The 16,328-nt window shown below is 34.3% G+C and overlaps 1 protein-coding gene across 1 annotated transcript; it reads left to right on the top strand.

The window, feature by feature from the left end:
- The first annotated feature begins 306 nt into the window (after positions 1–306).
- LOC122027127 (protein disulfide isomerase-like 5-4) lies at positions 307–10,462 on the top strand. Its single transcript, XM_042585992.1, has 15 exons — positions 307–502; positions 3,786–3,876; positions 4,530–4,624; positions 5,293–5,350; positions 5,866–6,047; positions 6,587–6,644; positions 7,352–7,392; positions 7,484–7,558; positions 7,948–8,004; positions 8,660–8,726; positions 8,947–9,066; positions 9,415–9,639; positions 9,790–9,951; positions 10,026–10,103; positions 10,196–10,462. The coding sequence occupies exons 1-15, from the start codon at positions 462–464 to the stop codon at positions 10,271–10,273; spliced, it is 1,428 nt and encodes a 475-aa protein (XP_042441926.1). The 5' UTR covers positions 307–461; the 3' UTR covers positions 10,274–10,462.
- The last annotated feature ends 5,866 nt before the right edge of the window (positions 10,463–16,328 follow it).

Below are 16,328 nucleotides of genomic sequence, written 5' to 3'. Positions count from 1 at the left end.
ATTATTTTTAAAATATATTTCAATTAATAATATTTTGGAGAAAATTTAAGTTCTAACTACATTTTTTATATTAAATTTAAATCTCAATTAGTATTCTATTTCTAGAGAAGAAATTTTAAGAATGAAATTATTTGTTATCAAATTGTCATCTATCATATACTATATTTATTTATAAAGATGTTTGGCTCTTAAAAAAAAGTAATAATTAAAAATAGATAAATAAAAAAAATAGAAGCCGGTAAATTATTTTTGCAACATAATCTTTAAATTTTCATTTATTCTAAATTCGGTCACTGGGGGCCCTGCATGCGCGATGGTAAAAGGAATGTATTAAATATTTTGTGAAAGCGGAAGGAGAAAGGGAGCTCTCGAGATCTCATCGCGCTCGCGTTTTCGATCAGCGAACCGCAAACCCTACTGGATTTCGCGAGGTATTCACGGATCTCGATATCGCCGGAGCCATGATCTCCGCAAGCAAGCTCAAATCCGTTGATTTCTACAGGTTCGGCCTTCTCATTCCTCTTCCTACTACTCCATGGATCTATCCTCCCTTCCACCGAACTGTATCGCATTCGGGTGGATTCTTGTTGTGATCTCTCGGATCCTCTCTTGCTGCACCTAGTCGATTGCCTACTTCTGTCGTGTCTTGATTCTTAGGTCATCTGCGATGAACTTCCGTAGGCAAAGTGGAATCTTTGCGCGGCTGTTATTCGTGGATGAGGAAATGGAGAAGGCACAGTGGAATTTTTAGGGCCGCAATTGTCGGTCGTGGACGTTGAGTTGAGCCACTGCGCTAGTTGCCTATCGGGTTTATGAAGCTTAAAACGAAACGGTCTTATAAGTTATGCATTCTTCCGTGTTCTAATTAATGTTCTGGAAACCGTCATTTCGATTGCTACAAATACGTTATGCTTGGGAGAGTTGTTAGAGTCTTAGTTCTCTGTGGGCGGTTTTCAGTTGTCAGACAAAGTTTATTTTAGGCATTTACGGCTGACACTGGGATGCTAATTCTTTTTTTTAAGCCATAACTTTTTGGTTCATTTAACTAAGATTAGCACATGAATTTTCTTACTCATGAAAATGAGCTAACTTGGTGGACTTTGACCGAATTGGTATAAGGCTGTTTCGTTCATCAAAACTGGGATCATCACATTTCAAGTTTTAGAATTTCTCATTTACGAAAATGAATCAACTTGGTGCACTTTGATCATACTAGTTTATTTGACATGTATGTTATAGTTAGTCAAAGTTTGGAGTAGGAAGAAATGTAGACCCTCACAAGTTTTATAAGCTTCAAGCATTAACTCTACTGTTTTGTTGAATTTTTCTTGGATTAGATTCCTTCACAAGCAACAAGCTTGCTTAATTTATCAAACTAAATGACCCTGAATCATACACGATGATGCACCTTTAAGCCTTAGCAATATGTTATTGGTTTATTTATCTATCATCAAGTGTATGTAGCACTAGTTCCTTACTTCAATGACTGGTCTGCCCTGAAAATGTACGAACCTGAATTGGAATCCTGGAAATCCTATTTCATTCACTGATAGTTAGGACCCATTAATGTTTAAATATGATATTTCCATCTGTCATTATTTGAAAGGCTTTCTATGGTACCATACTATGTATCCATATGAATTGTTAACAGCATTGCATGAGCATATGCATTTCAAATATTGCTTTAGTCAAAAATTTGTTCACTCAGCTAATTTATTAATGTTTCTAACTTATAGTAATAATGTATTTTAGAAATAACTGTATGAGAAAATAAAATTAAAGAAAATGTAATGGGAAGAGATCAGTTAATTGGATGAAATATGATAATTGGGGACATTCCTTAACTGATGGTGACATAAAATGAAACCAGGCGTGTCATGAGATTAAGTCACAGAAGCTTTAAGAGGTAATGAGCAATTGGTGTTTATGATGACATGAAACCACGGGGCACCTCCGTAGTCTTGTAAAACCTTGATCTTACAAATACTGATACTAGCCAAAATCTAATAGTAGGTATATGAATTCAAAATTACCTTAACTGTATGTATTTGGAAATAAGTCATTCAATAGGCCTTGCTTAATATTACAAGGCCATGAATCCTGTAATCCCCTTAAAGGACTAATTTTCCAATGAAAGCATTCATTCTTAAGGCTTGTGATTGATATGCAACATGAAATACTAATTGTTTGACCACTTTTTTGTATCTTTGTTTGTGATTATGGAAGGGAAATTAGATTTCTTATCTCAAATTCACAGTATTTTAGTAAAATCTCCATTCAAATAAAATGCCTAATCAGTGAGGGTAAGTAGCCTAGTTCTCTTATATAAGAACAAGGGAGACGTACAAAATTATATAAACTATAAGGGTATTAAACTAATGAGTCATACATGAAACTTTGGAAAAAAGTAATAGAAAAAAGATTAAGGAAGGAGAACACAGTGATCGAAAATCATTTGGATTCATGCTTGAAAAGTCAACAATAGAAGTTATACATCTTCTTAGACAATTAATTGAAAAATATCGGGAACAAAAATAAGATCTACACATGATATTTATTGACTTAGAAAAAACTTATGATAGTCCCAAGAAATTATATTGAGAATTCTAAAAAAGAGAGGTGTTAGCTTAACATATATTGAACTAATTAAAAACATGTACGAGGATATAACAACTAGAGTAAAGACTTTATGCGGAGTAACTGAAGCATTTCCAATAAAGATATGGACGAACTCATTGCACACATTCAAGACACAGTACTGTAGTACATGTTGTTTGCAGACACAGTACCGTAGTACATGTTGTTTGCAGATATTGTTTTGGTAGATGAAACACGTGAAGGAGAAAATACTAAACTAGAATCTCGGCGGGAAATACTATAAGGGAAAGGTCTTAGCTTTAGTAGAATAAAGATAGAATATATGAAATTTAAGTTTAGCAATATTAGACATTATGAGACAATTGTTAAGATAGAAGATGATAAGTTGCCTGGAACCGAGAGTTTTAGATATTTAGGATCATTTTTGTAAAATGATGGAGGGATTGTGAGAGATGTCTTACATAGAATATAAGCATGATGGTTGAAATGGAGAAGAGCGTCGGGTGTTTTATGTGACCATAAAGTACCTCTAAAACTTAAAAGAAAATTCTACAAAACCACAGATAGACCTGCTATGTTATATGGAGCTGCTAAATGTTGGGCTATGACTTGAGCACATGAGTAGAAGAAGAGAGTTGCAGAGATTAGGATGTTAAGATGAATGTTTGGACCTACGAGAATGGACAGAATAAGAAATGACTCAATGAGAGTATTAGAGTGAAAGTTGGAGTTGCATATATTGAGGGAAAACTTCGAGAGACGTTTAAGATGGTACGGGCATGTACTCAGAAGTCCAATAAATGTTCCAGTTAGGCGATGTGAAACTATGACAAACACGCATATCAATGAGAAAGAAGAAGACAAAAAAAAGACTTGGTTACCAACAATAAAATAAGATAATTTATTTAAGTATAGATGATGATATAGTAGGAGATATGACTCAATGGCGCAAAATGATCCATATAGCCGATCCCACCTAGTGGGATCAGGCTTGGCTGTTGTTGTTATTGGTTCATTCAGATAAAATGTATATTGTGCATGAGATTGTAAATATGCAATTAATTTGGCTTATTCATGTCTATTTGAATCATTATTTTTGTTTCTTATTCTGGCATGGAAGAGGAGATACCTCATTAAGAAACCATTATAAGTGACTTGAGTATCTAAAACCTCCTTTCACACTTCAGGAAAATACCCCGAGATTTGACGGAGGCATCACTTTCTGGTGCAGGATTATCGATCATAGCAGCATTCTTCATCATGTTTTTGTTTGGAATGGTTTGCCATTTTTCCTTGTCAATTTATTTTTGCGCAATTTGTTGTTGTACTTTTTTATATTTATGAAGAAATCATTATGCTTGCAATTTTAATGATTAAGTTGTTAAATAAATGTTATTCTGTCATGTTTCATGATTCAGTAACTCTTGGGGTTCAATCCCGATGAATTTGACTACTATTATTTCATCCATGGAAATTCTAACCACTGTGGAAAAAAAGAATCTATATTCTAACAACTCCTTTGATATTTCATCAACTTGACTTAAACATTTAGACGTCACACTATGCTTTGATCAATTATGAAATAATGAAAGCAGAGGAAAGCCAACTAGGAAAGATATGAAATGATTAGATGCCCTTTTGAAGAAAATTTTAGTTTTTGGAAAGTTAACTTCCTGGTTTCTAGTTATAAATCAAAAGGTAAGGGATTTTGAACAACTACTAATTCATAAGGTTTTTCGAACAAGCCACTTCTTGTACTTTCTTCATTTTCTTCAACGTTCAACACAAATAGTGTATACAACAATGAAATTTAAAAATGCACTATATAAATTAAATATTTTAGATATTTGTTTATTTACCAAAGAATGTTTTTTTTATATCATACTTGTGGACGTTCTCTACAATATTTATGACTCAAATTTCTATTTCAGGAGCTAAACAATTATTTGACAGTGAGCACATTGACATCTGTAATTGTTGATAGAAGTTCAGATGGCGAGTTTTTGCGAATTGATTTTAACATAAGGTTGAGCCGCCTTCTGGTTTTATGAAAATTTGTGTAACAAATTTGATTCTCATTCACACATTTGTTGGTTAACAATCTGGATGTTGCATTTCTTTTTTACTTTCCTGCACTAAGAAAGATGAAAGGTTTCTATTGTGCCTCTGGATCCTGGTTATCATCCATCTCTTACATAAATGATCAGCTGGTGTTCTAGTTTTGACTTCTTATTCCCTTAATACTAGCAATAGTTCTTAGATTAATAAGATATAGGCTTATGTGATCTCTCAGTAATTGGCTAACCTTTCACTCAAAGCCATGGAATAAAAAAATCAAGTCTGAGTTGGACTTATACCTCTCTGATGAATATTAAATTAGCTATTGGTTTTCTTTTTCTTTAAAAATATGTTCTTGAAAGATGCTGGAATTTTGGTTAAATATACCACCAGGATAGCTGAAAAATCACTACTGAAATGGTTATTTAATGGGAAATTTAATCCTTGCTTGAATCTACTATTGCTTGACACTTTTGGTTCTTAACGTCTTATTTGTTGACCAGTTGACTTTGTGATACTGCTAATTGCTATGTCTCTATAACATAAGTGCTTTATCTACAATTCTACATTAATATTTTTTTTTATTCCATCTATGGCTTAACTTGTCTGACAATTCAATATTTAATTCCTGTGTAGCTTCCCAGCATTATCATGTGAATTTGCATCTGTTGATGTGAGCGATGTACTGGGAACAGTAAGTTTCTTTACTCATCATTTGCAGCCATTACTTTTTGCGGATTCTGATTCTCATTAACTTGTAATGGCAATAAACGTATTAAATACATTTCTACTTGACAATGTTTATGCGACATCATGGCATGCACATCATAGGGATTTAGGTCTTTTTTGCCACATCATCCCTTTGAACATCAAGAGGATTTTGGGTCTACTGGCTATTGAGACATATTGGAACTTGAACATAATGACACTAGGCCGATAGGACTGTGGGGTATGTATATGATTGTGATGGTATCTGGAAGTCATCTCTGAGATTCTGGGGTTCCCTCGCTTGATTCACAAAGACTGGTGAATTCTAAATACAATAGTTCTCTTGATTTTCCCACACCAGCTGGGCCTTTACATGGTTTAGTGCCACATCAATCACCTTATTTTTTATTATCTTGTTTAGAAATACTAAAACAATGATACACAGTAGTATGTGATCTTTGTGTTTGCATTTAAACTTTTTCAACCTTCACCAATTTGCAGAACAGGTTAAATATTACAAAAACAATTCGCAAGTTTTCTATAGATCCGAACCTGGTATCAACTGGATCTGAATTTCATTCGGGACCAATCCCTGTGATAAATAAACATGGGGATGATATTGAAGAGGATAGTGAAGGCTCTGATTCGTTGACTTTGGAGAATTTCGAAAAATATTCACACCGGTAAGAGAACTTGTGAATATAACTTCAAACTTTCTGCTCATTTTTTAGTTATATGAGATTCAAATTTTAGCTTACTTTTATACACATGACATCAGAACTCCTTGAACATGCAATATAAAAGCTAATTACCCCATCAGAAAAATTGATTAAACTGAAGTTAGCAGATTTTTTATGATCAGATTTAAAATGCTTCAAGTCACAAGGTTTGTCTAACATCTAGGTAACTGTTTCTTTTCACATAACTATCCAACTTTATTTGGTAAGACAATTTCAACTTCCAAGTTCTCCCATACAAAATTTTCATGTATGTGAACCTTATAGGTGATAGTGAAGGATGATATGTGGAGTAGGTTGGGAGCTTTGTGCATCCAAGAGATTGATTCAGCTAAATGTTGATATGATGTTCTGTTGTGTAATGAATATTTGAATCTAAGAAGTACTTATTTTGAACTATAAAATTATGATGCATGTTGAGCAAATATGATTGTGAATAATAACAGTAGCAATCTCCTTATGCACAACTCCATTCTCTTTTCCAGGTATTCAATCCTAGTTGTCAATTTTTTTGCACCCTGGTGTTACTGGAGCAATCGACTGGTAACGTTTTATTGTCGAAACTTCAATAGAATGCATGATTACTACCAGTATAGATAATACTAGCATTGTGAGCATTATCTTTGTTTGGTGAACAACTGTACAACTCTGAGCTAGAAATGTAATTGACAATTGTGAGTAGCTGGACTTGGAGTCTGTCATGTATCCATCTGAAGATGAGGTTTTACTAGTTTACATCCTTATCTGGACCATAGAACAATGTTGATTACAGGTAGTTGCCTTCTTTCAAAGATGATGTTTTACTAGTTTGCATCCCTATCTGGACCGTAGAACAACGCTTTGTATTACCATAGTAGCCTTTTTTCTACAGCAATTTTGGTAGTTAGTGCAATAACTTCATTGGATATATATATATATATATATATATATATATATATAGTTAGCTAGTTAGTTAGTTAGTTAGTTAGCTAGCATGAAGGACGGATTCTACTAGATATGGTATGAGCATGAACAATCTAACAATGGAGATAGATGCTCACATCTTCCGCAGATATCTAGTCCAATTCTTTGAATGACTTTTGATTGGAGTTATATTACCTTTCATATTGATAATATTACTCTTATTTGTGAAAGTTTCTTGATTAATTTTTTCTATTGGTCACTTATAGGCACATGTTTCTTTAATAAATGGCATCAAAGGTCTGTATTTACCTTCAGTTTTTTGTTTATGTTTTCATAATTTGTTTCAGAAACCATCATGGGAGAGAGCAGCGAAAATAATGAAGGAAAGGTATTTTGCTACTAGTCCTCTCATTTCCAATCTTGCCTAAGTTCTTGTTGAAAAAGCCATTCCTTATGGACTTGGACTTTACCATTTCTAGGTATGATCCTGAGATGGACGGACGAATATTGTTAGGAAAGGTGGATTGCACTCAAGAACCGGGCTTATGTAGAAGGTATTTTTTATTTGAGCAGTTGTTCTTTATAAAAAAAATACCATGATAGCCAAATTAAAATTGTAGGTTCTATATACAAAGTGATCTTTTTGACTTAATACAAACATCCCCATATGATGTTTCGTTTCTGCTTGATTAAACACCTCTACTTCTGTATGATTTATCAAACTCCAGTAGTATTGAAGTTTAACAGTAATTAGATGAGTACAAGAAGATAGTTTTTTTTTTTACATGCATTGATGCTTTTATACAAAGATGGCTTCATTTACAAAAGGACGGTTCCAACCAAAGAACTTATTTGTTAGATTTTTCAGTGCTAATGCTTTTAAGCTCACATACTGTCTCACCTCTTTTGCTCTGAAGATACAATAAGTAGTATACTATTGCAGGCACCATATTCAAGGCTATCCATCTATCCGGATTTTCAGGAAAGGGAATGATGTTAAGTAAGTTAATGTCTTATCAAACTTTTTTCATGTATCTTTGGTCATAGTTGCTTTCTAAATATCCTCGTCTCCCTTTATATGTAACTCAAATTTGTAACTGAGTGGGAGTTGTCATGTTCATGGTGGCTGTGTAGTTTATATCATTGAATTTTTAAAATCCAAAATACCAGGAATGCTGGTATGTTATATTATTTTAATTGGAAGTAGTTTCTTGAAATTATAATGGGAGAGGATAGGGATGATAATGGGTACACGATAATTGTTGTCGGTAAGTGCCCTATAATTATGCCTGATAATCGAGTTCGGTTATCCGCGGGTACCCTTTTTAAATTGGGTTCCAGCAGATTCAGATACTAATTTATCATCCAAAGCAGACATTTAAATGGGATTGGGTCATTCCCAAAAAAGTAGGCACTTGATTCGCTACCATCCCAGGGAGTGGACATTGGCCATGCTTTGATGAGCTTAATGTAATATGTACTATTGACATACATGTGGCAATTTTGACAAAGCTAGAAATATATTTCTTATTCACCATGTAAACCAACTCTGAAATATTTCTTTCAAATTTAAATGCTAAAACATTCATTTAAAAATTGAATAACTGTTTATTTAATATATTTCTGTAGTTTCTTTTACATTGCAAATGACACAGGGAAAGCTATGGACATCATGAGCATGAATCTTACTATGGAGAGCGTGACACAGACAGCTTAGTAGCGGTACCACTTATTTCTTGCATTTGGTTGATGAATGAGTCGACAGTTAACTCAATAATCTATTTCTTTATGCACTGACTTTAAATTTTAGGCCATGGAAACTTTTGTTGCTGCTATGCCATTATTTCACATTTCACATTAATTCCTTTGGTGCTCCACGTGTACAAAAGTTAACTCAATAATCTATTTCTTTATGCACTGACTTTTTAGTTGGCAATTTTAGGCCATGGAAGCTTTTGTTGCTGCTATGCCAAGAGCATTGGAGGATAAGTCTAATCACTCAAAACGTCCTGCACCATTAACTAGTGGATGTAGAATAGAAGGTTTTGTACGTGTTAAGAAGGTAATTAAGCTTCTCTGATGGATCTTTGAAATCAAGCAATCAAAAATATTTGGTTTCAACAATCAATGAATGTGGACTAGGTAGCAATCCTTGGGTTCAAGCAAGTGGATAGTTTTGGTGCTAATCATTGCACTTGCAGACAGTTATAATATGCTAGAAACCAAGCTTGTTTACATTTTTTGTCTTTCATCTGTTTTTTCATAATTGCATCAATTTCAGTGAAACTATACAACTATTTGTTTTGTACGTTGTATTTAAATTTTATGCGCTGGCATTTTCCTTCTCAATAGATTGAATTTTGCAACATATTATTGGACTTGACTGTTCTTTTGTTTTCTGAATATTCAGGTTCCTGGTAATCTTGTTTTCTCAGCTCACTCGGGAGCACACTCCTTCGATCCATCTCAGATAAATGTCTCGCATGTTGTTTCACAATTTTCCTTTGGAAAAAAACTCTCAACCAGGATGATGTCAGAAGTGAAGAGACTAACACCATATCTCGGTGCAAGTCATGATCGGTTGATGGGACAATCATACATTACTCATCATGATCATGCACACGATAATGTTACTGTAAGTTTTAATAATATCATGTCAGTTGCTCTAAAGTATTATTTATTCTTTAGAATTCTTGCAATTTTGATGCAACCTTCAATGGTTTAGCTTAAAACATACTAAATTTTGTAGCAGTGAGTTTTAGTTTTTGCTTTTCTTTATTTGCAGATAGAACACTATCTCCAAGTCGTAAAAACAGAAATAGTGTCAAGAAGATCTTCACAAGAATACAAATTGCTGGAGGAGTACGAGTACACAGCCCACAGTAGTTTGGTGCATAGTCTTTACATCCCCGTTGCCAAATTCCATTTCGAGCCGTCTCCCATGCAGGTTAGCTATTGTTACTAACCTTTATTTTAGAAAGAACAGTTGTACAGTCCATCCCAACTTGATTTCAATGCCAGGTCTTGGTAACTGAAGTCCCAAAATCCTTCTCCCACTTCATCACCAACATTTGTGCCATCATTGGAGGCGTATTCACGGTTGGCTCCTTTTCCTCATAACCGATCTTCTCACATTTCTAGTTTGCTTGAACTCAACCATTTTTTCTGAACCTCTGCCCAAAATGTATCAGGTCGCAGGAATACTGGATTCAATTTTCCACAACACTGTTCGACTTGTGAAGAAGGTTGAGTTAGGCAAGCAATTTTGATGGAAATGGTGATGCTTTTCTAATTGAACTTCTCAAATTCTTTTTGCCCATTGATTAGGATTTGTTCACTGAAGATCTTGATAAGTTTTAATGAGGAAACATATGCACTTTGCAGTTATAGTGAATACTTGGCCCTTGTAATCACTGTTATAGAAATTTCCCCTCAATCAAATAGAAGATTTGGCTCAATCTTAGGTATTGATGCATGAACTTTTTTTTTCTAACAAATATTTAGATACATTCCTTTGCTTTGATCTTTTAATTGAAAGATAAGTTTTATCTCATTACTTCTAGATCTCTCAGTGCATAGCAACTTTATATAAGTTTTGGAATGTAATAATAATAATAATAATAATAATAATAATAATAGTTTTATTTTGCACACTTGTTTGATGCACATTCCTAGACGACCCTCAGAGGTTCGGGCGGCCGGAGTCATCCTCAGGCGCTCGGACCTTCAAAATGAATCTGGGTGCCCATATATATATATATATAGTGGGCGCGCACATGTGTGTGTATATATATAGAGTTTTGTTACCCTACACACTTGTTCGGTACATATTCTTGGGCAACATAAGTCTAGGCGCCCAGAGTCACTCGATGCTTCTTTTGGAATTCATTTAGGTTGGAACTCCAGGTTTAGGACCTGTGAGGATTGTCATCGAACAGGTGTTATATATATATATATATATATATATATATATATATATATATATATATATATATATGCATCGAACAGGTGTTATATATATATATATATATCCGTTTGATATATATTTCTAAGCGATCTCATTTTAAGGTTTTTATCATTCTATCCTTCTATCCCCTATCTAACGATATCATTAGTCATCTAGTGGAATATGATATGTAATTGTTTTTACTCGAGTAAAATGACCTTAGATGTTTGTTTTGACTTTTATGAGTATTTTGAAGATTTTTAAATTTAAGATTATAATAACAAAAATAGAGTTTTTACTAATTTCCCTTGTTGCAGGGTCAATTAATTATACTCTTATTTCAAATCTAGTATAATACTAAAAACTACTTATATTTATTGCAACATATTGTAGCACACGTTAAAAAATTGTAGTCTTACATGTATGAGATATGCCGAGGAAAAGCACGACAATCCAATGGTCTTTATTTTATTTAATCTCTTATTATATTTTTATTATTTATATTTAAATAAATTTTATTATATTATATCATTCTTAATCAAATCTTCCTTATCTCTTTCTTCTATAATATGCTATCTAGTACACTGTCACATTACATAACTACTTTAAATGAATTTTAACATATTATATTATTTTTAATAAATCTTCTTTAATTCCCTTCTTTTATTAATATGTGTTGGGTAAGTACATATTTATATTATTTTAAATATATCTTTCGTTTTTAATCCAATAAATACACTTTTAATTTTTTGATCTTATCTTTATATGTTCCTAAATTAATATTTTGATCTCCATCTTCAACTCAACTCCCCGTCTGTTAGATCAAATGTAAAATAAAAAAAAAAATAATTTAATTTATAAGTTTAAAATAAAATTTTAAACTAATTGAATCAGGACTAGCTTAAGCCAATTCGAGACTCAAGTAGAAAAAAAATTTAGACCTTTGACATTGTTTAAAAAAAAAATCCTAATCTTTTATCATAAAAGATTCAGACTTGAGATAAAAAATATGGATTAAATTTTTTTAACTAATTAAAATATTTTTTTTAAAAATATTTTTTATAAAATTTAATTTTCTTACTTAGTGAGATATAAAATTATTAATTAAAATTTTATATTCATATTTTGATAACCTAATTCAGAGAAGTATATGTTTTACTATATTAAATAAAGTATTATTAGATATAATAATACACCTCAAGTCGATACTAAATTTACAATTCATTTAGCTAAAAAAATATATTCAAAATTGTGTAGAAATAAAGAAAGATAAAAGCATATCTAATTACGGGAGAGAATAACTCTTACAAAAGAAATAAAATTAAGGAAATAAGAACAATGAAATAGGATAACAATAGAAAAAATCATGCTCCTATTTTCAATTCATGCGAAGCACAAAAAATAAATAAAAAATACATATACAAAATGACAAAACTCAATACAATCCTTAGAAGATAAAGATCATAATGAGACTAAACCAACCATTATTATTTATCAAGAACTAAATGAGAGCTTTTTAAGGCACATAGCAAAAGAAAAAATAAATCGTATTTTTCATTACCTAAACCAGAATCGTTGTAAATGATAGAATGGAGACAAAGAGAATATCAAACAATTTATGATTGTAAATATATCTAAATAAAAGTTAAATTTAATGTCTATCAGGGAAGTTAAATGGTAGAGTTACTTAACTCGTTATTACTAAAAAAATAATAAAATCTCCCATTTTGATTAAACACAATATGTATCAATGCATCATATTTGAATTTAATCAAGCAAGGAACATAGTAGCACCAACTGAATTAGCATGTTAATGTTAGGTGTGGTTTCTCTTCTCCAATCTCAATGAGCAAGAGAAGCATAGAGAGGGGAGTTGGAAAAGGAGACGAGGGTGGTAGTACCCCGTGGTAGTTTTGATGTGGTCAATCAAATTAAAGTTAGGTCTTGTGTATTTGATCATTATGTCTAAGTATGCAGGTGCTTAGGAACACAAGAAGTCTAGCGGAAGACCCAGCTAGTGAGAAGGACGACACGGGAGAGAGCCGACTAGTTCGGTGCGTCCGAGGGATGAGGTGTCACAGAAGAGTATACCGGTGGACGAGAAGAACGTGTGCGACGTTCGAGGGACGAGAAACTGGGGAGGAAGTCTGCTCGAAGAGAAGGCCAGAAAATGGATTCGGGTGAGTCCTATTTCGGATGGCTGAAATCACCCAAGTGAGTGGAGCAACGGAAGAGCCAAAGGAGAAGTTTGGAGCTTGGTAGCAGCTGCTGAAGGCACCCTCATGCCTTTCGAGAGGAAGGCGCCTTCAACCTTTTAAGGCGCCTTCGAGCCTCTATGGAAGGCACCTTCAACCCCTTGAAGGTGCCTTCAAACAGTGACTATTGCGAAGATAAATTTTATCTTCGCACAGATAGGATTTGCTACGTTGGAGGCATCTTCCACCCTATTGAAGAATTTCTAGGGGTTATAAAAAATCCATGGAGCTAGGAATTAGATATCAACTCTTGTATTCATTTCCTAGCAATTGTCTGAGCATTCAATGAGTGTAAGAGGCTTCTTCGCTTTCATCGAAGGAGACTTTTAGTGCTTTTCATTTGTCTTGGATTAACAACCACCTAGGTTGTAACTAAGTAAATTTCTTTGGCTCTTCTTTCATTTTGTAGTTGTTTAATTTACTTGTTATAATTATACTGTTGCTACTAATCTGAGTTGAAAGTCGGGAAAGGTTCATTTTTTTTTAATAAGAAATTAACCCTCCTTTTGCCAGCCCACCTGGTCCAACAAGTGGTATCAGAGCCAGGACGCTTCAGAACAGACTAGCCTCCACTGAAGCAATGAAACGATGGCCGGTGTAGGTATTCATCCACCGAAGTTTGAGGGAGACTTCGCGCAATAGAAACTCCGGATGGAGGTATTTTTTAAAACGAACTTTGAGATCCTCTTAATTATGAAATATGATTTTGTAGCCTCCAAGGACCACTATGGAGCTGGAAAGGAAGTGTTTATGGATGAAGAAAGAACAAGCTGATTTCGTGGTGAATGATAAAGCAGAGTTCCATTCGCCGAGCGTCCTTCCGCCATAGGAGGTCAATCAAATCGATAGCTACGAATCCACGAAAGAGCTCTGAGAGAAATTCCTAGAACTTCATGAAGGTACTTCAGATGCAAAGTTAGTAAGGTGAGACATCCTCCGAACCCAACTAACAAACCTGCTGATGAACCATGGAGAAAAGGTAGTGCAACTCCAAGCACGGATCAAAGAACTCATCACTCAGTTCAACAATCTCGGAAAATTAGTAACGAATCGAGATTCAACCCGGTACACGCTCAACGCCTTCCCGAGAACTCCAGAATAGTCATCCTTAGTAGATGCATTCTACATCTATAAGGACTTTGAGGTAAGTACACTAGAAAATTTATTTTCTACTTTTGAACTTCATGAAACTCAATGTGTAGATCCTAAAGAAATCGAAAAGTCGAACAAGAATCTTTCCTTGAAAGCTAAGGAGGAAGATCCAAACTCCGAAGCATTAATTGTGAAGACGAAGCATCCCTAATGGTAAGAAAATTCAATAGATTTATTAAATCTAATAAATTTAATAAGTCGCAGGCAAAGAAATAAACTCGGACCAAAAGGAAGGTCCGGTGTTACAACTGCCAAGGAGAAGGGCACATCAAAGATGACTTCCTAGAACTAAAGAAAAAGGAGAAGGACAAGGGAAAAAGATCAACAAAATCTAAGCTCAAAAACCTGAAGGCAATGTGGGACGAAACGTCATCATCAGAATCCGTAGTTGAAGCCTATGTCAGACTAGCCCTAATAGCAGACCATCAAAAGGAAGATGAAAGCAACTCAGAGATGAACATTGATGAAGGGGGAGGATCAAAGGAAAGCTGTGATGAAGGGGGAGTATCAAAACACGAGGTAAGTGAGGTACGTGCCTTACCCCTTGAAAAGTCATTTTAATTTATTAAAGCACTTTCTAAGGATTTAGTAAAACTGGAAAAAGATAATACTAAGTTAAAATTAAACTTAGTAAGATCATGCTATTGGGTTTTTCGGGCCGCAAAAATCGCTTTTTGCGTTGCAGAAACCCTGAAATTCCCATGCCACGGATCCGTGTGAAGAATAAAATTTTGTAAAACTTTCACGTACGAGTTTCTAATCAAGATCTAAACTAGATCTACAAAGAAGAAGAGCGTTACCCTTGATGCAAAGCCCTTCGCGTAATCCCGCTCGTCCAAGGTTTGCCGGATCTCGAGAGTATCAAAGTAGATACTCCTCTATATGTATCCACACAAGCAAGAGATGGAGAAGAAACCTTAGAGTGTGCTAGCACTCATGCAAGGTCTCGGCAATGGAGAGGAGAGGGAGAGAAGAAAAACCTTGAGAGGAAGAAGAAGAAATGAATTCACTTGAATGAAAACAATTCAATCCACACTAAAAGTGGTCGACCACTTCATGAGGTTTGTAACCTCCATGGGATACCAAGAGTCACAACTCTTGGTAACTCCCATGAGGTAGCATCCCACTTAAGCAAACATGATGATGTGGAGCATCATCAGTGGCCCACTCTTTGTCATCTCACCAATGAGGTGGCAAATGGTCAAGTCAAACTTGACCCTTCATCTTCCTTTCAAGTCAAGTCAAATTTGACCACTTCTTTCCCTTGGTTGATCTAATCTAACCATTGGTTCAAGTCAATTTTTAATTTAATGAATCTCTATTCATTGAATTAAATTAATTAAATGAGTCTAAGTCCAAATTAGACTCACTTAACACCTGAACCAAATTGAGTCCAACTCAATTAGCTCAATTTGGATTACTCTTAATCCAATTTGGTTCATCACATGAACCTAATCCTTTAGGTTCATCAAATAAACCTAATCTCCATCTAATTGCCCTTTGTGTCTGACCCTATAGGTTCTTATAACGTTGGCAATGCTCTTAAACCTATTTAGGAGCATAAGTAATGAGCGATATCTAGTAACACATCATTACTACCCAAGTTACAAGAATATTGAGATCCAACATCACCTTGTGACTACTAATTGTGGCTCCTCACAATATATGACATTGTCCTTCTATCATAGACATCTAGATTGATCAATATGAGGCATAGACCGTGTCAGTCTCTAATCAATCTAAATCTTGAACTCCAAGTAGACTCACTCAATCAAATGAGCTCAATATCTCATATTGACTCACTTGGGCATGACCATGCACTTAGTGGTCTCACTCTATCAAGAATATCGATGTCACTCCCGTCATATAGGAGGGATATATCCCATCTACATCACTCACATCCCTCCGCATAATTTGTTACATACCCAGTAATCGCCTTTATAGTCCACCCAGTTACGGGTGACGTTTTAC

The sequence above is a fragment of the Zingiber officinale genome, chromosome 1A, assembly GCF_018446385.1.
Source record: "Zingiber officinale cultivar Zhangliang chromosome 1A, Zo_v1.1, whole genome shotgun sequence".
NCBI lineage: Eukaryota > Viridiplantae > Streptophyta > Magnoliopsida > Zingiberales > Zingiberaceae > Zingiber > Zingiber officinale.
The sequence above is the reverse complement of the archived record's forward strand: the minus strand, read 5'-3'. Positions and strand labels throughout refer to the sequence as shown.

Coding starts and splice junctions, on each gene's coding strand:
- LOC122027127 (XM_042585992.1), top strand. CDS start 462: ATGATCTCCGCAAGCAAGCTCAAATCCGTTGATTTCTACAG. Junction 6,645..7,351: donor GTTACTGGAGCAATCGACTG/GTAACGTTTTAT, acceptor AATTTGTTTCAG/AAACCATCATGGGAGAGAGC. Junction 10,104..10,195: donor TCATTGGAGGCGTATTCACG/GTTGGCTCCTTT, acceptor AAAATGTATCAG/GTCGCAGGAATACTGGATTC.